Genomic DNA, 27,158 nt, shown 5'->3' with positions numbered 1-27,158 from the left:
AGCCAGCAACCTACAAAGAAAACAGAGTTACTACCAGAGTGGCATTTTTTGACCAGAAATAGCAATGTACAAGACAGACTGGGTAGAAATAATACATGTATGTGTAAATGTAGCCTTTGCACTTGAATGGTTACAGTAGTCAGCTTGATGTTTGGCAACAGCCCTTGTCTGGAATTGGGGACAAAAATTATAATTGTCGTCAAGATGCAGTGAAGCAAGACTGTGATGTGGTGTGTGTCAGAGTAGTAGTGAAGTCAGTGCTGAAGGTGTTGTTCTGGTGTAGATGAACACAAAGTATGAACTAATTTGCAACAGTAAGAAAAAACTATTGTCATTTTATCTCTCTGGGTAACTTCATGCGTGTCCAAGAAATTCAAAGCCATATTTTATTGATAGTAATAAAGTAAAAGTGGAATTAATTCCAAAACTTGGACAGAAAATTTGGGAGCACAGCGAATAGTAAAGGTATGCCAGATTTTTTTTTAACTTGTGTAACATTCCAGTTTCAAAACCTTTTTTTATACAGATTCAAGGGATCATGTAAATTTTTGGAGTGCTGAAGACTATTTTGCCATCTGTTGCTACTAAAACCCATTCTTTTATATTGTGCTGTTTTGTAGAACCCATTCATATTTTCATACTCGTGGGCAGCTTAAATTTTCAAGTGCATGTCAAACTGTGTCACAATTGCCATGTATTAATGTGCCTCACTATTTTTTTTTAAATTATGCTTTTGTTCTTTGCTAACATTTGAGCTTACATTTGCTTTATGAATTAATTTCTTTTTACTTTTCCCCTAACATTTGTGCCTGTCTTTGACCACCAGTAGTCAGCCTAACTTGGGAGACTGTGCATGTCTAATGTGCAGCTTACAATCATATTTCTGAAACCTGTGCACGCATTGGTTTAAAATCTGTTCTTCTTTGGGACCAGTCTTCCCTACACCTAGCATTTGCATTTTAAGGAGCTTAGGGTAAGCACTTTGTCCTTCTCTTTTGTCACGTCTCTAATGTCTCTTTTGAAGCTAATGAGATTTATCTTCTTGTGAGCTGTTACATACTTAGGTTTATACAGAGCAATAGAGTTGAAAGGTAATACTATATGTGATGAAGACAATATATTGTATCATACTTAAATGTAATTGATAGATATATATGTAAAAAAGATGTATATAAATCATGGTGGTTTATATTAAATAGATCAGATACAAATTAGTGTGGGTTTTAATGGATGCATTATGTCACTGGGAGTGTGGGAGTATGAAATATCTGTAATTTTGGATTCTAAAGGTAATAATTTCATTCTTGTTGTTCAGGATTTGTCGTGAATTTCTGTTACAGTATTGAGACTTTTTAATTATTTACTAATAAACTGATAGTCATGGATTGTAATTAAACTGTATGCTGTACATTCATTGTACAAACAATTAAAAAATTATATGTTTTTATGACTGAAGCACAGTTTAGCTAGGGCTATCTTTCATATACTGTTTTCAGATACTGTTGTGATGACTATGACTTTTAGTTCTAGTAAAGAAAAACTGTACACTTCAACTGTTCCTATTATTTGAATATTCACTCATTGCATATGGCTAAACATGGGGCACTGTTTAGTACTAAAAGGATTATTAATAGTGTTTGTATTTTTATTTGCTGCACTCTCCAACAATTTTTGCACTTTACTTACATAAATGCCCCAAAACATAATATGAAAAAATTGTAACATTAATCCAAATAATGCATTTATAATGCCTGAAAATTCTCTGACATTAAGTTATATATTAAGCTTCATAATAGTTCCCCAGGTAAAATGCAACTGCCATAAAAGCGGGCCCAAGAGAAATACAGCAATGGTCCTCAAATGCATAAATGGATGTTAGAAAGAGGAAGGAAATTACATACAAGTAATGGAGTAAAACTGGAGCAACAAATATTGAAGTTAGATGTTTAAAAAGCAGGACCAAAAATAAGCAATGAAGTATTCTATTGGAAATGCTTTGATGTAGAATGTAGGCCAGAAATGCATTAGGTTGTTTTTCATATCCAGTTCCTATAATTTTTTGTATTGAATAATGCCTCGTCTTTGTTAATCACCAATTCATTTGTTATGAAATCTACTTGACTAAAGCTAGCTACTGGCCTTTTTTTAACAGTTGTAAGGATGTGTGAAAGAAAATGGGTATGCTTAGATGTATTTTGTGCTTATGGATTAATGAGGGCCAATATTCTTGTTCCCTTTGAAATTTCCTTCAAGAGCCACAAAAGCAAGCCAGTAAAGTCCACCTGAGGTTGGTGCAGCAGCCACTGACCTTCCAGACCTCTAGGGCATGTGAGAAGGATTATGTCTGTACAAGAAAAGTGATTTATTTTATTGATAAGACATCCTTTTGTCTCTAGATAATGTAGCATACTAATGCATAGTTTGAGATCGCTTTTGTGTTAAACATTTGACAAGTTTCATTATGTTCATTCTAGTCTGTGATAACAGTCTGTTTAATACATTTTCTTTCACACTTTTATCATGTTACATACTTGAACATTGAATAAACTTTAGAGTGGAGAAGTGAAGGAGTGTAACTTAGTTACTCAGTTCTCTGAGTTTTAATGGATACATGATGTTGCTGGTAGTTACATACTCATGATGTTTAATTTAACTTGGGAAATTTTGAAGATTGAAGATCCCTGGCAAGTGCCTATGAGTAAGTATACATGTTTTCTCTACAAGATGCTTAATTTTGTGATGTACACCTTCTTCACAATCTAAATAAAGGCAAATATGTTCATCATGATTTTAAGATATGTTTAAAAAGAAACCGCAACAAAATAAAAGAAACCCAAAATGTTACAGAATTCCTAAAAAATGATGTTTTGGGGAAGTTACATAGGAGTCAAACTTTAACCTGGAACTGTCAATCTCATGAGATTTCGTCTTGCTTTCTGATTTTTTGTTTGACTGCAGAGAGGAAAAACAGTGTGATATGTATATGTATAGGTATAAGTATAGGTATATGTATATCTACTTATCAAAATCAGATCTCATAAGATCATGATCATGCTTGGGCCTGTGGGGGAAAAGTTCTGATTCTTTTGTTCCAATTGGTTATTTTAGCATGGCTACACATTTTAAAATGTGTTCTGGGACTTTGTTTCTTACCTCATCAAATGGTGTGAAAAAGCAAGGAACAGTGAATGAAGGTTTGGGTTCAGGATTTGGTTGGGGGTTTCGGTGACTATGGTGACTATACTGCTAAATATAAATGAAAGATGCATAATGTCAATAAGTTCATTAAGGTCCTTTGTTGTTGTTGTTGTTGATTTTCCTGTGGCTATATAGTCAGGTTAAAATTTGAGTGGCTCAGTTTCTGGTGGTTCATCCTGGAGTAGCAGAAATAGAGAAATAGAGATATGTGAATTCAGAGGTCACTTAAAACATATGAGTCTTTAGCTCTGGATTTTTGCCTACCCATCTAAAATCAGTGACTTCATAATATTTAATTATACTTTGTCACCTTTTTTGAGAGGTTCAATTTGACGGCATATGATGACTAAATAATGTTTTTATAGAGGAGTATAGAGTGAAAATTTGTAGAGAAAATTACTTCATTTGATTGTAAATAAGAGAGGCATCCATTCCCACCTCAGTTTTCACTCAACACCATGCCTGAGAACTGTTTTCTATGTCAATATACATTTTTTTTGAGAGAGGAAACTTTTAACCTACTTTGCAATGTTTAATTTTTAACTTGACAGTACAGTTCTCGTTAATTGCTTGAAAGTCCTTTAGCTGTCTATTCCCTGATTCTTTCCCAAAGGCATGATTTAATTTTAAAAATCGTAGTGTATTCAGCTCTAATTATTGGAGAGCTCGTTCTAGACACATAGTAAGGTATGTTAATGACCAAAAACTATATCAGCTGGAGTCAATGTCAGTACTACCTCAAGGACACTCTCATTTAGCTTTTACAAAATCTCTGCTAATTTTTTTTAATATGATGATAGTCAGATTCAGGCAAGCTGCATGGTATTTTTCAATAATCTTATTGCCTTGTAGTATAGGGCAATTGGAATAAGTCTAGAGTAAACTTCTGTTCAGAAAATGTTTATTTAATTGCAAAAGAACTGCATTCTGTTTCCATTACATATTTTTTAAAAAATGCTTAACAAACCCCAAAACTGTCCTTATTTTTGCCGGTGAAGTTCCCACAACTGAAGCAAAGAACAGGATTTCAATCTTATTTTATTAACTTCTATGTTCCTTATGTGTATATATTATCTAATAAGGTGTGCTATTTAATAAATAATTTTATACAGTATTGGAATTTAAGTTTCTGTCTCTAAAAAATGTCATATTTATTGAAAATTCTTACTAAGATATTTTGTTTTCATCTGAAAAAGCACAGGTTGCTTTATGCTCATGGTCAAAGCTAGTTTGGTGGGGTTTTTTGTTGTTGATCGGTTGTTTTTTAAAATTATGTATTTTAAAATAGCCAATATACCTAAAAATTGCTATGACTGCAGGGGTTTGTTTAGGTAGTATAACTCTTTTTAATCTAATTCTCAGTCTGAAAGTCACTGAGTCTTACATTTGCACTAATGCTCCAGTACATAGAGCCCCACAGAAATAAGAAGTACTCTCACAATATCAAATATTCCAATTCTATATGTATGATACTCAGGTTGACTGAGGTTTTTTCCCTCTCATATTAGTCTAAAGTGTGGAAATATTGATGTTTCATTTGTTGGTTCCATTGTATCTTACTCTAATTTACCAAATCCTCTAAGAAGCATCTCTCCTTATAATATGCCTGCAGCAAAAAGCTGTGTCGTTCAGAAATTATCTGATAGGATGCAAGTATGTGGATTTAGGTTAATATATGATGACATCCTAATAATAAATTATTATTTTATCTTTTTCTAAGTAAAATTTATGGAAAATATACAGAACTTTTATAAAATACATAAATATCTATCTGACTCTACACAGGAGATGGAATAAAAGTATTACTGCAAAACCATGGGGATGCAATCAAACTTTCACATGGTTAGTGAGAGGTTTTCTGTCAGGCTCTTGAATCACTTCTGTCTAGCTGTTTATTCCAGGAGGACTTATCATTTCTGTTTGGTAGAGAAATTACTATGGCACCAGTAGTAAGTACTACTACCCCCTAAAACATCTTATTATTTGGTGGCAGTCGACACTTGCAAGCTTCTCTGTTCCCCAAACACATCCTGGGCTACGGGTTCCTTGGGATGGCATATGGGCTTGTTTGCACTTGATTTTTCAGTGAAGATAACAGGCAAGCTTGTCTGTCACTCTGGTTCACCTTGTCTTTAGTGCCAGACAAGCCCAGTAGTAACAAAAAAATTTCCTTTTCCAGCTAGGGATTAGTCTGTTAGACACAAACTTGGAAACAAAACATAAGTAGTAAAATAAATCAAGCATATACCTCAAGATTCATGAGTTGGTAGCTGGGTACCTTTCTCATATACCCACTTTACCAAGAATTCTAAAGAGCTGTTTTTCAGAGCTCTGTGACCAGTGTTCATGGAAACTGTTGTCTAGATGGCTATATACTGAATCTTACTTCTTCTGTCTTTTGTTTATAGAATTTCTTATGGTATAATTTTCAGGTAGTGAAATCCTGGAATACTCATCTTGCATTCGAAGGTTGGTGGGAGCTGGGCGTTATAGTTCCTAAGAGAGTATTTTCTTCAAAACAGTTTCTATTTTCCCTCAGTCTGTGTTTCCTTCTTCCTCCCAAATCTCTTCCTGAAGTTATAATGCATTCCTTTAAATAAAGGGAAATGATATATTAATTTTTTTCCTTTAAATTTTTTTGTTCTGCTGCGTAGTTTTCCATTCTCACACAGTCTGTTACTGGGAGATACTGAGCTGTTTGTTCAAACCAGGAGTAGTTGGTCTTAGGTATTCTTCATAGTGTCTTGGAGTTTGTAAATAAATGACTTGTAATAATTTAAAAAAAAAAGTGCATGTTTATTTTCTATGTCCCTTGACTTGAGCAGGTTAGTGGCTTTGTGTTGAAAATTGCAACATAATGCAATTCAACATACTGTTACCATATACCTAGTAACAAGGTGCTTTGCAGAAACTGTCCTCTCGGCCTGAATATTGACAGCATGGGAATTCTAGTGTTGCATTTATCTGTCCAATTAAAGATATAATTATAAGGAGAACACTTCTGTAATGCAAAGGAAGGGTGTTAGAAAGAGTAAGCACTGCCAGATGGTAGGCAATCAGAGCATTTAAAAAGGGTCAAAATTGAAAATGTCTGAAATCCGATGGCTTATTAAACATAAACATCACTTGTGTGGGAAAAGTGAGAGATGAGTAACCTAACCATGAGGTGCCCACATGACCAAAACAGACTATTAATTGCATGGATTCTGTCAGTAAATATCTGAAATACTGGGTTTTGCTAATTTAAATGTGTTTTGGAAATTTGGAACAAAATATTAAATCCAGTGATATACTGCTGGGTGTTGAAAAGTTTAGTAGGACTTGTACATGTTCTTATTGTTTATTTATTGAAGTAGTGAATTTATTGTGATGGCTGATCTCTCTGAAATGGCAGAAGAAGTCTAAAAACAATTTCAAGGCTTTTTGTTGTAGAAAATAATTAAATCTAAGATGTAATATCTTTATTATTTTGTATATGTATTACATAGCTAGATATGAATTAAGTATGACAAATTATGACTGAATCAAATTAAATCTTTGGTTTTACATTGCTGTTCAAGGGTACTAACTATGAGTTTTAAATTCCTTGCTTCACTTTAAACTGTTCTCTAATTTTATTTCTTAAAGTGAGATTTTTTCTGTAGTTTTCCTGTGCTGTGCTCTGTTGTTCACATGCATGCTAATTTGCTTTTGTAAAAAGATGATTCTCATTAAGACAGGTCTGAGGAATACTCCTTCAGTGTTATACAACCTGTCAGTGTTACTCAGCAATTTCCACCACCATCCCCCTCGTTCCCCAGGACTGTACGAGCATTGCTTGATGTGACTGTCGTTGTTTCTGTCATTTCTAAGCTGCAGCCAACTTTTACATTCTCTACAGGCTAGACCAAATTTATCTTTCTGTGGAAGGGATGGGAGAGCTGCAGTGAACTTCCACTCCCACTCTCGCTCCTCACGTCACGACAGAGTTTATACTTGCTCCAGGGAAGGAGAGCTAGCTTTATATCCCAGGAGTGCAGGTACCATGAATCTGTCTAAAATGGTGGCAGATGTTCCTGCTGAGGCTACTGACTCATAATTCCACAAAATGTTAGTGAGTACCAGATGATCTTAGCATTGAATGTGCACACTGATTTTATGCCACTGACAAAATGAGCAAATCGAATATGATATTTAACTTGGTTTCATGTTTCCAGTACAAACTTTTCCATTTCTGGAACAGCTTTGAAAATCAGTTTTACCCAGTGCTCTGCACAGAGTGTGCAAATCTATGGGATATTAGATGCAGATCCGAGATGGAAGTCAGGAGCCCATCTGCCTGTGGATTTCAGGACCTAGATACTTGTAAGCATCTGGACTCCATGCCTGAACATCTTTCAGAATTCCAGCCTCAAGAAGCCCTAAAATGGTAAAACTGATTTTAAAAAATGTCACCCATGGGTGCTATGCATTTGCAGAACTAGTATGTCAGAATAATTTGAATATGATTCAGCTTCCATTTTTGTTGTAATATATATTTTGATTTGCAGTTTACAGAACAGTATATTTTCTAAGATTATGAGAAAAAATTCTATTAATCATTTTTCATCATCCTTAATTTCTTGTTGTTCCACACCAATGAAACATTAATGTTTATTTGGCAGTTCTAATTATTACACATCTTTAGTTTAAACCCGTTTGACTAGTTCATAACTCACTGTCCTCAAAAAAATGAAACATAAATATTTGGCTAAATTAGATTTTGTCTTTCTGAGGAATATTGGCTTGTGGCTAAAACCTCTTATGAGATCTCCAAAGTAAAATGTTTTCATTTTCTGAAAGCCAAAAACCTATTTATTATATTTAGACAACTGCATTTTGGGTGAATATGGATGGAAGATAAAGATGGACATCTGGTGTTTTACTCACCATGGAAAGTGCAGCTCTTTTTGTTTTGCTGTATCAAAACAACAGTCATCTATCAGTATGGGAGTAAAGAGCTTCCTTGGTATTTTTGAGGTTGTTTATAGTTCAGGTCATGGGTCCCTGACTAACATTTCTTTGAGCGCTTATTTTAGAGCTTCTTATCAGTGACTACAATTACAGGCAACTTTACTTACACTCAAACACTTTCCCCTGTAACCCTTAACCTGTGGTGGGTGGCTGATGTCAAGACCAGCCCATTGTTAAGGAATATGGAGAAAGAAGTTTTGTATGAAGAGACTTCAAAGTCATCTGTGAAAACCAAAACACTCTACCAAAATATTAAGTGAAGAAGCAGATTATTAAATAATTCCCTTTTTATTTTTTCCTGATAAATATTTATAGGTGAAGTGTGTAACAAAGCCTGTGGTTAAGTTTGAATAAATTTTCAGATCTTAATAGCTTTATTAGTCTTTTATTTTTCAGATTGAAAACTGACATGTTATTCTGAAGCCTTAGTGACTTTCTTTCTTACAAATATGAGTAAAGACACTGTGGAGGAAAAAACTTTTACCTAATATATGTATTTTGTATAACAGCTCTACTTCAGATGATTCTGTCTCAATGAAGATGGAATAGAATTTTAAATTAATCTAGGTCTTGATTACAAATATCTTCCACTGACTCAATAACTATTTCATATGACTAAATTAAAACAAAATATTTAACAAATATATTTCAGGCAAGTGGTCTGCTGTAATTCAATAAATACTTTCTACACATGGTTTGTAAATTTAATACATACTGTTTTTAGAAGTGGATCTTGACCATCCATTTCATTATTGCATGACAAAATGTAATAAACTTTCATTTTTTAATTGCAACAAAGCTGTACTACTGACAAAAGTGTATGTGAAGGAGAAAAGGCATAATTGCATATAAAGGCAATCTGCTGGAGTGCTTGATTTTTTGCAGGCTGTTTTGTTTTGTCTTGGCTTGGCTTGTTTGGTTTGGGTATTTTTAAGGATTTTGTTTGTTTGCTTTTATTTAAGGATAACTAAAGCCATTACATTGAAAAATAACCCCAAACCCCTAACCCTCTATATTTCCTTATCCTGAATCAAATTGAATAAGGCCATTCAGCAATTGCATTCCATTACACTGACCAATGTTCATAAATGTCAGAGATGAATTTTTGCATCTCCAGAAACTTGGTTTGTATTACAATCCTCCACCCTTTGCTGAGCTGATGGCAGCAGCAGAACAGGAGGCTTTGCTCAGGCCATCTTGTGTGGAGCGTGCTGGAACATTAGAGGGTAAACAGCATGAAAAGATGACAAGAAGAGCAGAGGTAGAACTAGCAAGTTACTTAGGCCAGTAACGAGAACATCTCTGAACATAATGTACGCTTTTCCTTGTTTATATTGCTTGCTTTTCTGGGTTTTCCTTTTTGTTTTAAACAAGTGAATTTCAGGTCTATCTGATCACTGGCCTGTCTAGCTGCATAATTAGCTGATTTGTTTTGGCAATGCAGGCAAAGCGCTATGCTGTCAAAAGGATGGTAACACTGGAATGTGCTGTATGCAAATTGGGAAGGTATAAAGAAATGTTAAAATTAACATTGCATCTGTTTAAATACTGTGGAAGGCAAATGTCTAGCAGAGAGATATGAATACAAGTTGAGTAATTAGAAAAATGGGGATGCATCCCCCCCTAAAAGGTGTTCATAATAAATACATATGGGGAAAGGTATAAGCAAGCTTGTCAAAGATAATTTCCTTCGTTTCTTATGTGTTATGCATACTGTGTTTCCAATTATTTGATGTTTTAGATAACTTTATATGATTAATTCCATTAATAAAATAAAGAAAATAACAACTCTGTAGTCATACTAATACAATTTTCAGTCTGTGTTTTTGAGAGTATAACTGAATGTCTCCTCCATCTATCTGCTCAGGAATTAAAATTGTTCAGCATGGATGTTAAAATTGCACTGCAATTTTGTCCTATCCTGGAGAGAATTGGAACCTATACATTTACATTGAATAGCACTTCTGGTGTAGGCACTTCCAATACCAATGTCATCTCTCAGAGTTGTTCTGCCTAGATGGAGCAAAGAACTGAGAATGTCTCTCCAGTTTACTGGTTGGCTTTGCTGGAAGGAAGGTTTTGGTTCCTGCTGTAGTTTATATTTATTTAGGGAAAGAGAACATGTCAGCAGCATACACCTTCCTTGAAGAGACAGTTTGGCTTGGGGGTAATGAACTCTCTGAGGTGTGGGAGATCCTGGGCTCAGCTGCCCACAGATAGATGAGCAAAGTCCAGTGGATGTTCACAAGTGTTGATGACAGCTCTAGGCATTAAGTTGTTTTTTAAATGGTGGATGCATGAGACATAACCTTAATTAGTTATCATGGTGCTCTGTTGTGAACTTGATCTTTCATTCTTTACTTTTCTAAAAGTGTCTGAAATGTATTTGAATCCTTTTTCACCCAAGTAAAAATTAATAAATTTATAATTTTGATTTAACATAGCACTGATTAATATCTGATGCTATTTTCAGAATAAACAAGTTATTAATGTTTTTAAATAAGTAAATTACACTTACTACTATTTGAAACAAGTTCTTTACTGCAACATGTTGTTCATGGATTTTAATAAACAACTTAATGATTCTTAAAATGGTACTTTAACTGATTTTAAAGGGTTGGAATCTCAATATTTTTATATCCAAGAAAACATAGGCTTTATAGGCCACAAATATATGTAAAATGGAATAATAATTAAACTTGATATATTTATGCCAACACAATTACTTGGTCTTGCGTTAGAAACTTGTACATCTCTGTAGTTACATAGGATGAGTGTAAATATTCAGTCATGTTTACACTCATGATGGAGTACATCAACTTGTTTCATATTTATCTGAAGTTTTTTACACTTTTTCACATCTCTAATTTTTCCTTTCATAAATTTGAAGACTACCTTCCCTCCTCCTCCCTGGTTAAACATAGTGCTCATTCTTGCCTTCAATGCGCTCTTTCAAGAAATGGTGCCCCAAGTTCTAGTTTGAAGCTGCATCCTGGATCTTTGTACAGTTACACACATAGAATGAATTTTACCTCTGATTAGCAGAATAAAGTATTTGGTAGCAGTATATATGTCAAATCCAAGTTGATGGTCCTAGCCTTGTTTTGTTTCATTTTGTTTTGGTTTTGGTAGAGGTATTAGTCTCAAAAAACCTCCTTTGGTGGTCACAGCCAGTCTCCTGACCAAATTCTATATGTGAAATCTATCAATAACTATGATGTCTTCCTCATCATCTCGTCTGAAGATTAGAGAAAATAGAATTTTCTGCATCAGCAGAAACTTTAAGGATTATACTTATAACTGAGAGATTGAATTGGTCGAAAAATCTTTTAAAGGAGAATATTAAGTGATCCTGCCTGGCTTTCTAATTTTTGGGAATGAGTGTGGGATAAGTTACCTTGTTTTTCAGAAGATTGTTGAGAAGAGTTACAGAAGGCTTCTTCCAATTTAAGCCTCTAAATTTTTAGTATGGAGGCATCCTAAATGTCATGTTTCTAAATGGCACTCTTAAAATTACTGTCACTACAAAATTCTTAATTAATGCAAGTGTTCCAACGTGAGATCCAAGATTATTTTGCAGCTGAAGTATTTTTATATCTGTCTCTTTCAAACTTTTTTTTCCCATGCCTTTAAAGCGGTCATTTCTAATTTGAGAATATGAATACATATTTTACAGTGATCCACTAGTGAAATTTGCTGACACTTAAATAATCAGTATGTTACACTTAGCAGCTGTTTTCAGGATTGGTAATATGGAACAGAAACAAATCACTTACAATACCTACACAAATGTTGCCTAATTCTGAGAGACAGTGGTCTAACAGTTTGAATGACGGGATAAAGTGGAGGAAGCTATACAACTTGTGCTGTGATATGTATTGATGGAGAAGTAAACTTGATGATGTGGAATATATCTCCTTTGATCAGCAAGCAAATACAGAATCAACTCTTACCATACGAAAACATTTGTGAGCCCTGACTCTTCATCAGCACTTTTTCCTGTCTGGTAGCTATCTGGACAGGGTCTCTCCCCTGGTTTTTCAACAAGTAATGGGGCTCAAGAAGCAGAGAATCATAGAATGTCTTGGGTTGGAAGGGAGTTTAAAGATCATCTAGTTCTAATCCTCTGCTATGGGTGGGAATGCCACCCTCTAGATCAGGTTGCTCAGAAAGGAGGAGTTATGTAAAGATGAGGGAGTGTAAATGTGTTATCAGAGCTCCACTGGCAGTGGTGCACTGTACTTGCCCAAGGTTAAGTGGAAGTCAGCCTTTAATTCTCTCTTATTAGTTTAACAAGTTTCTCTGGAGGAAGAGCTATTGCAAATATCAGAGGTATTCGCAGTTGTGGTAGGGGATTATTGGCTAAAAATGCAGAGTCTCATTATTAAGTAATATTGCCTTATTATATAAATTTCTCATTGTCCTCTCCTTTCGCCAGTTCTGTATGCAGTGAGTGCAACTTTACTCCTGCACCTTTATTTCTCAGAAATCTGAGTATGAATCTGTTAATGCATGTAAAATATTATAAAAACTTTAGATGGAAGCTGCTGCATGCACACTAAGAATCAAATATATTTTGATGAAATATCCATTGATTAAATATTGGTTGAATTTACTGAAAATATACATGTGTGTATATATATGTGTGTGTGTGTGTGTGTGTGTATGTGTATTTATATATATGTATTACTTTAAGTTCACTCATTAGTTTTGTAGTCCCCTTGAATGGATAGTAGTGTGGTTTGTTTTTCTAGTATTAGGAGCACTCAAGCTTTAAACATAACCAAAGTCTGTAATCAAAGTCTTTTGAAAGCAGTAAATTACTGTTCATTGGCTTCACTAGGTTCTGATCAGGTCTCCTGAGAGATGCATTTGTCTAATCATCTGTCTTGTGTATAGAATCACAACTGAGCAAAAAATTGCAGGTCACTACAGCTAAGTGTGTTTAAACAGAAAAAAAATCATTACATCTTTTTGAAATTGTGAAATTATGGGATTTTAGATACATTCTATGGCTATAAAAAAAGAGGATTCAGTATTGCTGAATTTTATTAATGTCTCTTTTTGAAGTAGAAAATTACATCCCTATTTTAAAAATAGCAGGGGACATACAGTGAATCTGAAGTATATATGGCTTCCCTTGAACTAACAGATTTCAATATTATTCTGAAATCAAATTTAGATTCCTAGGGGTCTGAAAACTTCATTATTAGGTTAGTTTTTAAATTACTTTTAATCTCAATGAGAACAAAACCATTAAACTGGAAGATTCCCAGGTCCAGCACTGCTCTTAATTCAACCAGGGAAACATAATTTTCAGAACATCAACCTCTCCCTCGTCCCACACTGACCAGACTCAGGAAAGCAGAGAAAACCTTTCTGCTGCTTCAGCAGGTTTCCTAGCTAAGTCACTGAATGTTGATTAAGCTTGATATGTTTCAAATTAAAAAGGAATAACAAACATTGATTTCACCTTAGAAGGTGTTACAGCCTTCTACTAAATGATGTTTCTGCCCTTCAGCCTCATCACTTGATGTGTTTACTGTTAAAACTCTACTGTAGAGTGCACTTTGCAAGCAAAAGAGGTCAGCCATGAAAGAGACTATTTCAGCCTTGGAAAGTTTCCTTAGTTGTGTTTTCTTAGCATAAACCTAAAGCTGTCAAGAGTGGAAATAGAGGAGCATAAAAAGTACAAATCAACAATTTCAAGAGAATAGTTTATCATTTAAAAACAAAACAATGCCAACCCCAAAGTTCTGTCTTCTTAAAGCTTTGCAAAATTGGATACACTCAGATGAGGAAAGCATTATCCATACAGAAGAATGATACAATCGCAGAAGTAATCTGTTTCCTAGCACAAACCAGGCCAACATTAAAAAGGGACATTACACTGTCATTCCAATGTGTTTGTATTAGTATGGTCAGAGAGACAGAGTACAATAAATTGCTCCATGGAGAATGTTGAATACAATATTTCTTGCTAAAGCAGAATTAATTTAATATTTAATTTGGATGCCTTTTTCCCAGAAGAAGCTTGTTTTCCTCTAGATGTGTGCTTTTGTGAGAGAAACAGATGGACAGAGTGAAAATGGATAGCTGGACAAAAGGGGATATCTTTCTTTTAAGGTTGTAAAAAAAAATAGTGATGATTTATGAGAAAGTTTTCAAGCACAGCTGTTCAATCGATAAAAAACTGGGTTCTCTGAAGAAAACACACGCTTCTTTCTTCCTTCTCCTGACCTTTCCAACATATCGTAATAATGATCTAGATGTTGCAGATTTTTTCAGGCATGACTAGCTTTGTTCCTTCTTACTAGAAGAATCATATAGTTGTACAACCAGAGAAAGATGGTATGGCCTATGAGAATCAAATTCTGACGTAATGATACCGTGTTTACACTACAGTATAATAAAGTTTAAAATTACTGTTATTTCTACTTAGATTGTTTTGTTCTATATAGGACATTGATTTCTCTGTTAAGTGAACCAATGATCCATGAAAGTAAAAGAAATAAAGCTGTGTTTAAAGGTAAGACAAAAAGAAGGTCAGCACTCATTTCACTGAGCATCTGCTAGTCAATCAAAATATTTAGCTAAAGAAGCAAGTTTTCTATGGAAAGCTTGTGAATTCTTTTACAGTTCTTTGTTCACTGAATGTGTAGAGTGAATGTGAGCTCAGAAAACCCAATCTCTGATGCATCAGGTTTGGCCTCAAAGATATTTTATGAGCAATCTGGATTAATGTCTTTTTCAAGGACATTCCAGTTTCTAGTGTGGCTGATGAGTATTTATGACAAAATTTAATGAAATTTTACTGATAGGATTTGCTCCTTTTTAATAAAGAATTAGACTTTTATGATCTTTCTTGAAACTCAGAAAACAAACTGAAGCAAAGCCTTGACTAGTCTATAGCCTCAAGTCATAGCACTCCATGACTTAGAGATGCCCTTTACTCTGTTATGAGCTTTATAAGACCACTGAGAACTTCTGTTGGTTCAGTCTGGGTGTACCATAAGGATAATCATATCTCAAACAACACTGATTCATGGAAATTGAGGTTGATGGGGAGCAGCATCAAATAATGAAGCAAACAAATCTGAATTTGTTTTTAATCCAAATTATGCAGCAAATTAACTTAGAGATGAAATTTCCTTCCTAAAGACTCAGTTTTCTCTGGATTGGACATATAAAGTGGAAAATAAAATGCTTGTTAGAATTCATAGTGCCTAACGTTATTAAACTTAATATGAACAGTGATTACTACTAGTAATAGTGTTCTTTATTGCTCCTTGGGTAGGCACTTGTTTTGAACAGAGTGTTCATTCTATCCAGGACAGCCTGTGGCACTGAATAAAACACTAGTGCTCCAGAACCATGTTCAAGAGCTGAAAAAACACTGTTATTATGCTGTATTTTGAAAATACAGTAAATAAATTATGGTTGGAATGATCACTGAAAGAGGGCTATGAATTGAGCTAGTTTTATTTGAGAATTCCAAAGTAATAACTAGTGTGATTTGTTTTTCCACTATTTCTGTATAAAATAATTTTCTGAAACTTTGATAAAATGTGCCTTACAATTGGTTTTTGTACTTCCTTAGTACTTGAAGACTTTATTTATCTAGAGGTACTATAACTCTGAGCCATTTAGGAGCATTTAAAAAGTTTCAGGAATAGTTCAGGCAATGCCGTGGTGACCTCTGCACCTTCTGTCTATAACATCTGGTGGTCGATCCACTGAGTTAGCTTCAACTGAGCAGTGAGGGGGCTATGGGGAGTTCTTGCTTCTCATTTTGAGTTTTGAAAGATCTTTTTGTCCCCAGAGTCTTATTTTTTCCCCTCATTCTCAAAATTTTTTTCTAATAAGACTACCTCTTCCTTGCTTTTCACTAACATTTTATAATACCTTATATAAATCAGTAACTCTGAGATTCTAAGTTGTAGATTCACAACAAGCTTACTTTCTGTTACACAAATAGTAGAATGTTTTGAACCATGCACAAGGAACACATCGTATTACTTTATCTGCACAGGTCAAAGAAGGACAACACAGGGAGTTGCATCTATTTTTTCTCACCTGAAACAGAAATGTAACATGGCCAACGTAATGGCATTTGAAAATATCTTCCTAAAAGAAAATGTTTGATTAATTTCTAAATGAAAGATAGTAAGAGTTTTTCCTACAAACTAATCATCTTACACTATATTGTGGGCTAAAATCCAAACACAAAACTGGTACAATCTCACATGCCCTAGCATTCAATATTATTTTAGCCCTAATGGTACTGCTTTTTCTGACATTCAACATCAGGAACTCCAGAGTATTTTGCATAATCACGGTACATGATGATCCTTTAAACCTCGGATTACTGTAGGTTAAAAACACCTGGTTCTTCATTATCTCTTATATTGGCAGAGTGGCTGGTTGTTGTGCGGCTTTGGTTGGCCTTCATTGTATAACTGATCCCAGCTCTGGGGAAAGGTAAAGGTCACTCTGAAATTAGTAATGCTTTGCCTAGAAATGAACCACAGATACAAGGACACTTCTCATGATTATTCCATGTTTATTTTCCTCTCATTTTCAGGATTACTTGAAGATGTTTATTCCAAGAACACTTTTGTGAAATACTTTGGTTGATAGCATTGTAAAAGTGTTTGTAGTAACTCTACCTATTGATTATAGTAGCAGTGATACATGAATTTAGTGGTTCCTTGTGTATGGTAATTCCAGATTATTGAGAAGGAATCTTGCACAGTGGGAAGCTTATTATAGGAATTAAAAAAAAAGAAAAGAAAAGAAAAAAAAAGAGAGAAATTGGGACATTTTTGCCAGATATGGCGAATACCATCATATGCTAAACAAAAATACATACAGCCTGAATAAAACTGAACATTTTTAGCACTTAGTATTCATATTTATTACAAGACTGAAAATGTGTAAGATACAAATCACATTGTGATACACAGGAATTATTTTTTTAAGTCTTATTTCCTGAAGTTTCTGAGTCCCGGTTAGAGGTACTTGGCCAATTACTCTCTTCTCTCAAATGCTACTTAAGCCCAATCTCTCTACGTTTGTGTTGAAATAAACATTTTTAAAATTGGGAATTCTCATGCCATTCTCAATTTGTTACTCTTACTTTAGTATGCTTTACAATTAATTGTTGATATTCTCAGATCAGCAGTTTGTAAACTCAGAAGCAATTGCACAGGTAAACATAAAAGAAAAGGAATTTATAAAGCAAGATCTTTGGGGTTATTCAGCCTGAAGAAGAGAAGACTTTAGGGTGACTAATTGTGGCCTTTCAGTATCTGAAGGGAGCCTACAAAAAAGACTGAGGGACTTCTTACAAAGGCAAATACGGGTAGGACAGGAAGAATGGATTTAAACTGAAAGACAGTGGGTTTACATTAGGTATTGGGAGGAAGTTCTTTGCTGTGAGAGTGGTGAGGCACTGGAACAGCTTGCCCAAAGAAGCTGTGGATGCCCCATCCCTGGGAGTTTTCAAGGCCAGGCTGGAAGGAGCTCTGAGCAACCTGGTCCAGAGGAAGGTGTCCCTATACATGGGGTCAAGTGATCTTTAAGGTCCCTTCCAAACCAAGCCATTCTATGATTCTGTGATCATTTGGTGACTACAAGGAGAAATATCTGAAATGTAATGTGATCCATACACTTTGTACAAGTCTAGCAAAAACTAGGCTCATTATTCTGAAATGTTTGGTGGCCAACAATTATTATTGTTGATTGCCATGAACCTTTACCAAGATTGATGGTATTTGTTGCATGTGAGGAGGCTGGTGTTGAAGTGATGTGCTAGTGGTGTGTCCATCACATGTCCATTGCACCAGGCCTTGTTGCAGTGGAGGGATGGAGCAGACAGATAGTTGCGGAGCCACTGCTGTCTCTAGTTGCTAAGAAGTCTAATGAGTCCATGGGCAACTGTTGTTGCTTGGTTTCTGTACCTCTCCAAATCAATTTTAGTTGACCAGATCATGTTCTTGGCCAGAACAAGAGGTTATGCATTGGGTTTCTCAAGTTTAGTTTCAGTTCTTTTATTGAATAACTTTCTTTGACAATTTAATATTTAGGATTTATTGCAATTTGCTTAGAATCAGGTGTATACTACTATCCTCTGGAAATCTTTCATCAGGAGAGATAATCTGTGTAAGAGGTGGGTTTACTCACCGTTTCCATAATAGATACTAAAGTTATGAGCCTGGCTCTCTGCTATCTATATCCAGTGTGGTTTGCAGCATTCTAACAGTGTTACAGGGGAGCCTTTAGGCACTTCTAGAGCAAAATGCACTACCCATTTTATACCATACAAATTGCAGCTATTCTTGCTAAAACTTCTTAGCTAGCTCTGAAATAAGTTAGACTATGAGACTGTAAAAATACCTGAAAGTTCAATTAAGGTTGTAAAAGTGGATGAAGGTTTTGATGTTATTTAATCACTGTTTCTATTTTTTGCTTTGGAGCTTTTTTTCTCTTCCTGTAGTTTTATTCCAGCTCTGTAATGGTATATGAGTACATTTGCAAATAGATACTAACATTTATTATGTTATTTACTAGACCTTTGGCCTTCCATTTGGACAGAAGGCTTACTAAGCTATTGCATTGCTAAAACACTTCTGATTGGCCTAAGATATCAGTTTTGCACATATATAACACCACAAAGAGGTTTTGACCCAAGTTTGCTGGGTGTCACACATGCACACATGTGTGATATACCATGGAGTCACAAGTCATAGTACTGTCTTTATTCTAGAGGCATATTCTTGAGAAGGAAGGCACCTAAGGAGATGTAATTACTTTACTGACTGTGAATATATTGAATAAGTTAAAATGATGGGAACTTTCTTAGCATTAACAAAATTTGGAGATGAAGTCGGTGGCATAATAGAGACCATTTTTATGGGGATGTTTTTCCACGTTAAGTCAACCATTCTGTTTTTCCCTTTTTTTTTTTTTTTTTAGGTTTTACTGGGACTTAATCATGCTCATAATGATGGTTGGAAACCTTGTCATTATACCGGTTGGAATCACATTCTTCACAGAACAAACAACAACACCATGGATTATTTTCAATGTGGCATCAGATACTGTTTTTCTATTGGACTTGATAATGAATTTTAGAACTGGGACTGTAAATGAAGACAGCTCTGAAATAATACTGGACCCTAAAATCATTAAGATGAATTACTTAAAAAGCTGGTTTGTGGTTGACTTCATCTCATCAATACCAGTGGATTATATCTTTCTCATTGTAGAAAAAGGAATGGATTCAGAGGTTTATAAGACAGCAAGAGCACTTCGTATTGTGAGATTTACAAAAATTCTCAGCCTGTTACGTTTATTGCGCCTTTCAAGACTGATTAGATACATACATCAGTGGGAAGAGGTAAGATTTATATGATTATAACACCATTCACTAAGACCTTATTCCTACACAACACTAGTCAGATCTCTTGAAGAACTACTCAACTAGAATGTAATAGAGTTTTTACTCATGGATGTAATTGCAAACAGGTATTAGTAGAAAGGCCTTTTTGGGGAAAACAGCTCAGAGTAACCATCTTCTCTCTGCTAATGACAGAGACCAGAATATGTTTGGGACCATCAGCACAGTTAGTATGGATAGACTTTTAGTGAGAATATTAGAAATTTTAAGAACTACACAAATCTGCATTGGATTTTGGGGACTAGCACTTGAATTTACTAAGTTAATACCCTTGTAGTCAACAGAACTTAAAATACATGTTCATATTTATTTGTCTTAGGAGAAACTGAAACCATTTACCATTGAGTAGATATCCTAGAATGCTGATTGTTTAAAGGCTGTATGGAGTCTCAATATATCAAATGCTGTCCTTCTTTCCAAAAAATTGAGAGTCCAAATTTTGAGTAATTTCTTTGAACTGTCAACTCTGCTGTTTTCAGACATGACGTTATGCTGCCTGACAATTTGGCATTGTGCCTTTTCCAGGAAATTATTACATTCCCTAATTCAGCATACTCATGGCAAGGAAGTGTCTAATGCTTTGGCACATACCACCATAATTCAGTCATTTTATTACTTGCCTGTCTTCATTTCTGTAATTCTAAATATCATAATGTGTTTTGAACAAAAGTGCTAAGACCATGGGGAAAACATTACTGTTTTCTAAACCTTTTGTGAAGTAAGCATAATGAGAATTATCTTGTAGAGCATTATCATGGAAGAATTATTAAAATTGATTTCCATAAATAAAATTGATAAATATTTATTTAATATATTGAAGGAAGATTTGTTACCACTTCTGATGCATTTTTTTGCCAATAATCTCCAGTATTGTATGCACTTTCTGGCTTAACAGAAACCTAAATTCAGCACCATCTTAGAAATGAAGTCAGATTATATTTTGGACTGTCATGATGCTGGATGATCCTAAGTATCAAAAGTCTAAAAAATTTATAGTTGTTTCTCAAAAAGTCTCTGAAATAGGTAATTAGGTTTTATTACTCTATTTTGCAAATTCTACTTATTTTTGCCTCTCTGTAAATTTAACTTATTCTTGCCTCTCTGTAAAGCAGTGTAATGATGTTTTTGCACAGAAATAGAGCACTTCAGTTTTGACTCAATTTAACTAAAGTGAATGATTAAGCATATTTTGCAGTTCTACCATAAAGCTGTGCTTTTGTCTCCTCTGTGCTTTACAGAGAGACAACCCTTCTGAAATGCATTCAATGGCATTATTTTTTGGCAGCTTGAATTATTAGCTTGCCACTATAAATGCCTACAAGGCAGAGAAATTAATTTCTTTTTTCCTCCTTTCCATCTATTGTCAAAGAGAAATCAGGTATTCTAAACAAAATACTTGAACTGGCTACTAAGTGGGTCTAGAAGTGACCAGAAGATATGATCCAAACGAGCAATAGTTGGTGCTTGGTCTATTTAATCTTTAAGTAATGGCTGCTTAATTGCAACTTCACCTTTGATTCCAGTAGTAAAAGTTTTTAAATATATTCTCAGGAAGGTGGAAGAGGGTCTAGATGTGGGTTTTCTTTCTTTCGTTGGGATTTTTTTAAGCCTGCAGTAAAATGGCAAGAAGCTCGTTGTCTGCTTTTGAAAAAAGATTCTCACATGCAGGAACAAACATGAATGTGTAGTCTGAATCAGGCTCTGATAAATTATATGTGTGCAAGAAAAAAAGGGCATTTTTGTTGTTTGTTTTATTTTTGTTTAGCAGAGATTAGAAATGAAGGAGATCATGGCTTTCCATATATGGCTTCAGAGAAAATGCATGTTATAACATTGTAATATTTTAAAGCAAAGAATCAGAAAAACTGGGTAGGAATAATCTTTGCTGTATTGAGAGTTAGTTGCTGGTATTAATGTTCTCTGTATGTGTGCATTTGGACACGGACAACTAGGAGTGACTGTTAAATGATCTTTGTGACAAAACTGGAGCCTGTTTTTGTGTGGTTAAAAGGATATAAAAGTTTTCATTTAGGGGCTGACATACTAGTTTTAAATGTGATGCAGATAAATCTGAACTATATGTGAACTATATGTGTTTGAATCCAGAGTCATGAACATTATATCAAAAATACTGAGATGACAACCAGCAAACTCATTCTTTATAAGATGCAAAGAGGATACATCATGGGAAACTGATGGATGAACAAATCAAATTGTATTAAAAGGCAGCTATCCCATCAAGGCTGACATTGTTTGAGCTTTTCCTTTTAGATATCACATACCAGCACTTCAGCTGGTCAATGTCCTGAACTTTAGGATGGGCAGGCAAAAATTTAAAAGATTTTTATATAACACTGGTGAAACATGGTTCTTTTTCTTTATTTACTTACACATAATTTAAAACTATTAAATCACAATCAAGCTGCTAACAACCATATAGAATAATATTGAGATAAATAATTTATAAATTGCAGAAGCTTTCTCTACATTAAGTGTTATGATGGAACAGCTGTAGCCTGTGGTGCAATATGTATGAAATCTGATTGATATATTCGAATTAGTCTGATGTTAATTGCTTATCCAAATTAATGGCTCACTGGAGATTTCTGACAGTTTGTTTTGAATTTTCTTTTAACTTAGTTTCCTAAAAATACTGAACAGACGGTACTGGACCTAATTCTTATTTACTTTAAGTTTTACAAGACTGTCAAAACTGCTGTCCTTTTAATGTTTTACATAGATTTACATGCAAGTCATTAAGTTATTCTTAGTTAAATATGTCCATAGATCAATGACCAATAAAAAAAATAAAAGATACAATTAGAAATAAATGCATCATTATATGTCAAATTATATAGCACTTTGCTTTACATTTTACAATTTTACATTAATTTACTGCTTCTTTAAAAGAAAAATATATTCCAAAAGCAGATTGAAACCCAGACTTCAATAGTTTTGCTTACAGCTATTCTAATCTCAAGACAAGACCTAGTAAATGTATGAGTGAATAGAATTGGTTCTTCTAAAAATGTGCCTTGAGTCGTTCTGATTATGTAGACCTAGAAACATTTCTAAAGTGAATAAATGCTTATTGCAAGATAATAATGTAGTAAAATATGCAAAAATTGTAAATTGTAGCCACTACTTACTTTAACTTGTACTAAAATCTGGTTTTCAATTTCACAAACTTTTTGAGTCTCATGAACCTACATAATTGTCAACTTCCACTTTTGCTGTTGATAAAGCTCTAATGTTTAATGAAATGTATTTCTGGGGATATCACACCAAAATGCCATATTCCAGTTTTGCTGTTTTATTTCTGATAATCACAGTAATGATGATTTGGAAAAGCACATAAATACAGGCTTGCAGGAATGCTAAGTCTTCCTAAAGTGCTTAAAAATGTAGCATTAAGAGCTTTGCCAAATCAGGTCCTGCGTGAAAAATTTCAGCTCTTTCTTCCATGCTACCAACCCTGAGTAACACAGACTACCACTAGGTGTCCTCTCCTTGTGCTGTTTGTTGCCAACCGTACACTTATTATATATATCTGTATGATGTTAAATCATTATAGTTGCCTAAATGAAATTATTGTGAAAGCACACTTGTATTATCCAAACAACTGAAGAAAACTCCTAGTTCAGCATGTGGAAGTAACCTGCTGTTTCTGTGGTTGGGATTAGTTGATTTTTGTCCCTGTAATAAACCCAAGTTTTCCTTTCCTTGACAGCCTTGAGAATTCAAGGATTTTTATCTCTCCTCTTGATTACTGACTGGAGAAATGTGTGGAAAGGGAGAGATAATGATGGGTACTTTGTGGTGTTGGATGAAAACACCTAACTTTACTGATTAGATTTTTCTTTTCTTTTCTTTTCTTTTCTTTTCTTTTCTTTTCTTTTCTTTTCTTTTCTTTTCTCTTTTTCTTTTCTTTTCTTTTTTCCCCTCTTTTTTTTTTTTTTCTCTGCCTTGCCTTTGCTTTCAGCAGGGCTGTGTCTACAAGATATGGGGTTTTCTTGGCAATGATGGTGTTACTCAATTTAATCTTTTAAGTTAATAGTCTTGTGAAAATGAAAGTTGACATAATATTTTTGCTTTCTTTTCATTTAATTTTAATTCCTCTCCTCCAAGGAGATAGTTTACAATGCATTTTCTAAGCCCTATAAAATTGTGTCATTAGCCAAGTACTGCAAATAAGTACACCAATACAACATGAGTTTCAATTTTTAACTAGATTACCTTAAAGTAGAACAGTTTTTTATTGCCTTTTAGAGGTACATTCATTAACCAAATATGAGTTGTCTGTCTCATAAGGAATAAAGGGAAGATGTTTTTTGGTAACTGTAGGGGAAAGAAGACATAGAAAAGTCTTTTTTACTGGCACAAAGTCTCTGAATTCTGCAACAAGGTCTCTGTACTGAAGTCTTCTGCCTTCCTTCAATTAAAAAGATAGAAGTGGCAAAAACTCCCTATTTCTATAGGAGAAAACAGAAAAACAAAACTCAAATTTTTTTTTGGTTTTTCTAATTTTTTTCCTGGAAAGTCATGGTTGGAAGATGCTTCATGTATCAATTAGTGAATTTGTTTCCTCCTGAATAAAGTCTGTGGTTGGGGTCACACTGTGTGCATCAAGGAGAAATATGAAAAAGCCAAGCTGTTTGGCACCCTCCAAGAAGTGTTCCCTAGCAGGACTAGGGAAATATGCAAACAGTAGGGAATTATTCCTGTTGTTGTTTAGTGAACATATACTTGCATGGGTATACATCATGCAGCTGACTTCCATTCATCACTGGGCTGTATCTCAGGTGCCTGTGAGGTTTGCCTGGGGGTTTCTCTCTTCTGCAGTCATCCCTACCAGGTGATGCTGACAAGCTGTGGTAATGTGTGCTTGATATGTAGTGACCAGCTCCACCTCTTGTGTAATCTACAGGGAAGAAAAACAAACCTCACACTGCTTGCTTGCAGTTTGAATTAAAAAAGGTAAGAGTGGTCCTTGATCAACACAGTTGTTGAAGAACCTTCTAGCTTTGTCAGAGCAGAATATTGCTCAGCCCATTTTGCAGAGGGAATATGTTCCTTTCTGCCTGGGAGTTGCACTGGCAGTCAGTTTGCTCCTGGGTAAGACTTGCAATGCTGGTATTCCTCCTCAATTCGATTGGGATGTTGGCTAAAGGATAGTCTGTCTCTATGACAAATGAGGTATTTTATCTGCAGACTATGACTCTATAGAGCTGGAACCTGGACTACTACCTTTTTCTTTTTCTTCTTAAAGTTAGAGAGTGTAAAGGCAGTTTCTTTGAGAGTGTTAAGACTGTTGATAATATGTCTTGATATTATGTCATGATTATGTAGTTCCAGTTTGATAAATATTATTTGCATATATGGATAGAACTGAAGATAAGTTACAAAAATAAGGTAAGATACCTAAATTCTAAAATAAAGTGTTATACAATATAAATGAACATGTGAATAGAAACATTTTCATAAGAGCAAAAATCACTCTCATACAGGTATGTGATCCACAGTGCTGTTCAATTTTCCTTCTCTCTTGTGTGAGTTAAATGCCTATTGTCTGTATTTTGCTAAACAGAGCACCTAATACAATCTTTTTAAAATTGGAAGTATTCCAGATGGGAAATTATAATGGATTTCATTTCATGTAAACCTCTTTGTTTATACGAAATTATACAGATTTTATCATTGGTGAGTAAATTGTATTCAGTTGTACCATACTATTTAATTTCAAGGAAAAATATTTGAGAAAAGTATATATCATTGCAGCTAAATGAAACATCCATGAAACAACACTGACAAAAAAATCAAGTTTTTCTTTTTCATTCTTTTAGTTTCTGTATAACAGTAGAAAAATACACATAACTGATAGATACAATTAAAAGTGTGCTGGTTTAAAGGTAAACTGGCAGGAGAAATGAACCCAGCTTAAGAGAGATTATAAATCAGAGTTACAATTTAATAAAAAAATTATAATAAATACAATGACACAAAGAGAAATTGCTTTTAACCCACAAACCCCAGTAACCCAGTGCCCTGGGGCACAAACACAAAGGGGTTTTGTTAGCTGAGCCCCACGTGGTTCCTCTGAGTCCAAAGCAAAAGGAGGTAAAGAACCTGTTGATGCAGATGATGGTTGCAGTCTGATGAAGAGTGGTATTTGCAGTCTGATTGAGAATGGTGGCCTTCTCCTGTCAAGGTTCTGGTCCTCCTTTCATTTCAAGTGGTTCCCTGAGGTCTTCAAACCCCCACATTATGTACCCTCCAGTCCAGGTGGGAGCACCCAGTCCCTCCCCCTGGGCAGAGAGTTCCACAATGGGTGATCTGACTCTGTGAGTCAGGGGGTATTTTGGAATCGTTGATGGCCCATTAGCAGACACGCCCTCTCAGGCTGGGTGTGAAGGTGTTAACGACTTCCTGGAGAGGAGTTATCACAGCTCTTATCTCACAGATGTCTTTCACACCCAGCTCACACCCTGAGGAATTGGGTGTGCCCTGGGCAGCTGCTGCAAATGGTTCATTGTTAACAGTTCTTGGGAAATGAATAGAGGGTGTGGAATACACACCCTGTTTGATCGTCCACACAGTGATAAACTGGTCCCACCTGGTAACCTAGGACAAAGGCATTATTATCCATGGTGTCCTAATAATAGAATGCTAACCGTTGAAAAAGAACAGGGCATTTGCAGAGAAGGCAATTAGTGAAATGCAAGCAACATATTGAGTATTCTGTTTCTTAATTTCCTACTTTATGATCAAGGCGTAAGCACTTTCATAGAAAGAATAATCAATTCCCCTAGACAATAAATAGGAAGTGTTATGAGAGTAAAAATTCTTGCTTCATCTTTCTACACTCTTTTTAAGACTTTGTGAACTGAGCTGCCTTTCTTGTGTGCCTATGCCAGGAGAGTAATTGTGTTGCTTTCCCTGGGAGATAAACCAGGGAAAAGTAGAACATAGCCTGAGACAAATTTCCCTGGATGATGTTTTCTTCTTTACTTAAGTGTAGCCTGGCTTCTATGGACCTGTTCCTCGGAGACTTGGCTGTAGAATCAAGAAGGTGGTTTCACCTTTTCAGTGACATTTCTAAATAATGCTAATCAATCAGTTTTGAAAATTATCAGAACTGTGTCAGCTTCAATTGTAACACATTTTTCAGAAGTGTTTTTTTTTTCTTTAAGTCTAACTTGTTCACTATTTTTAGCTGTTACGGCAATAACTCATTGGTTTGCACTTGTGAGGGCTTGCACATGTTACTCCTGGCTGCAGATTTTTAAAATAAAACCTTGTTCTTCCCTCCTAAGCTTTTAACAGAAGCAGAAAGCCCACTTAGCTTTCACAGGGTAATGGGCTGATGGATACACCCCATGTCAGGCAAGGGGGTATGTCAGGAAGGTACAGTCCTCTTGCAAGACTGTGCTGCTGGCTGTTCACCACGTTGTCCTCCACCCTCTCTGGAGATGAAGAACTGTCAGAGAAATTCATGACAGCCAAAGAA

At 35.0% G+C, this 27,158-nt stretch overlaps 1 protein-coding gene across 1 annotated transcript in view; it reads left to right on the top strand.

The window, feature by feature from the left end:
* HCN1 (hyperpolarization activated cyclic nucleotide gated potassium channel 1) overlaps positions 1-27,158 on the top strand; it is a 195,480-nt gene that overhangs the window by 3,873 nt on the left and 164,449 nt on the right. The window contains exon 2 of the mRNA XM_071581368.1: positions 19,168-19,591. Within this exon, the coding sequence (XP_071437469.1) occupies positions 19,168-19,591 (424 nt within the window). The remainder of the gene's footprint in view (positions 1-19,167; positions 19,592-27,158) is intronic.

Source organism: Pithys albifrons, chromosome Z, assembly GCF_047495875.1.
Source record: "Pithys albifrons albifrons isolate INPA30051 chromosome Z, PitAlb_v1, whole genome shotgun sequence".
Lineage (NCBI taxonomy): Eukaryota > Metazoa > Chordata > Aves > Passeriformes > Thamnophilidae > Pithys > Pithys albifrons.
Note: the sequence above shows the minus strand (reverse complement) of the source record. Positions and strands in the feature narration are given on the sequence as shown.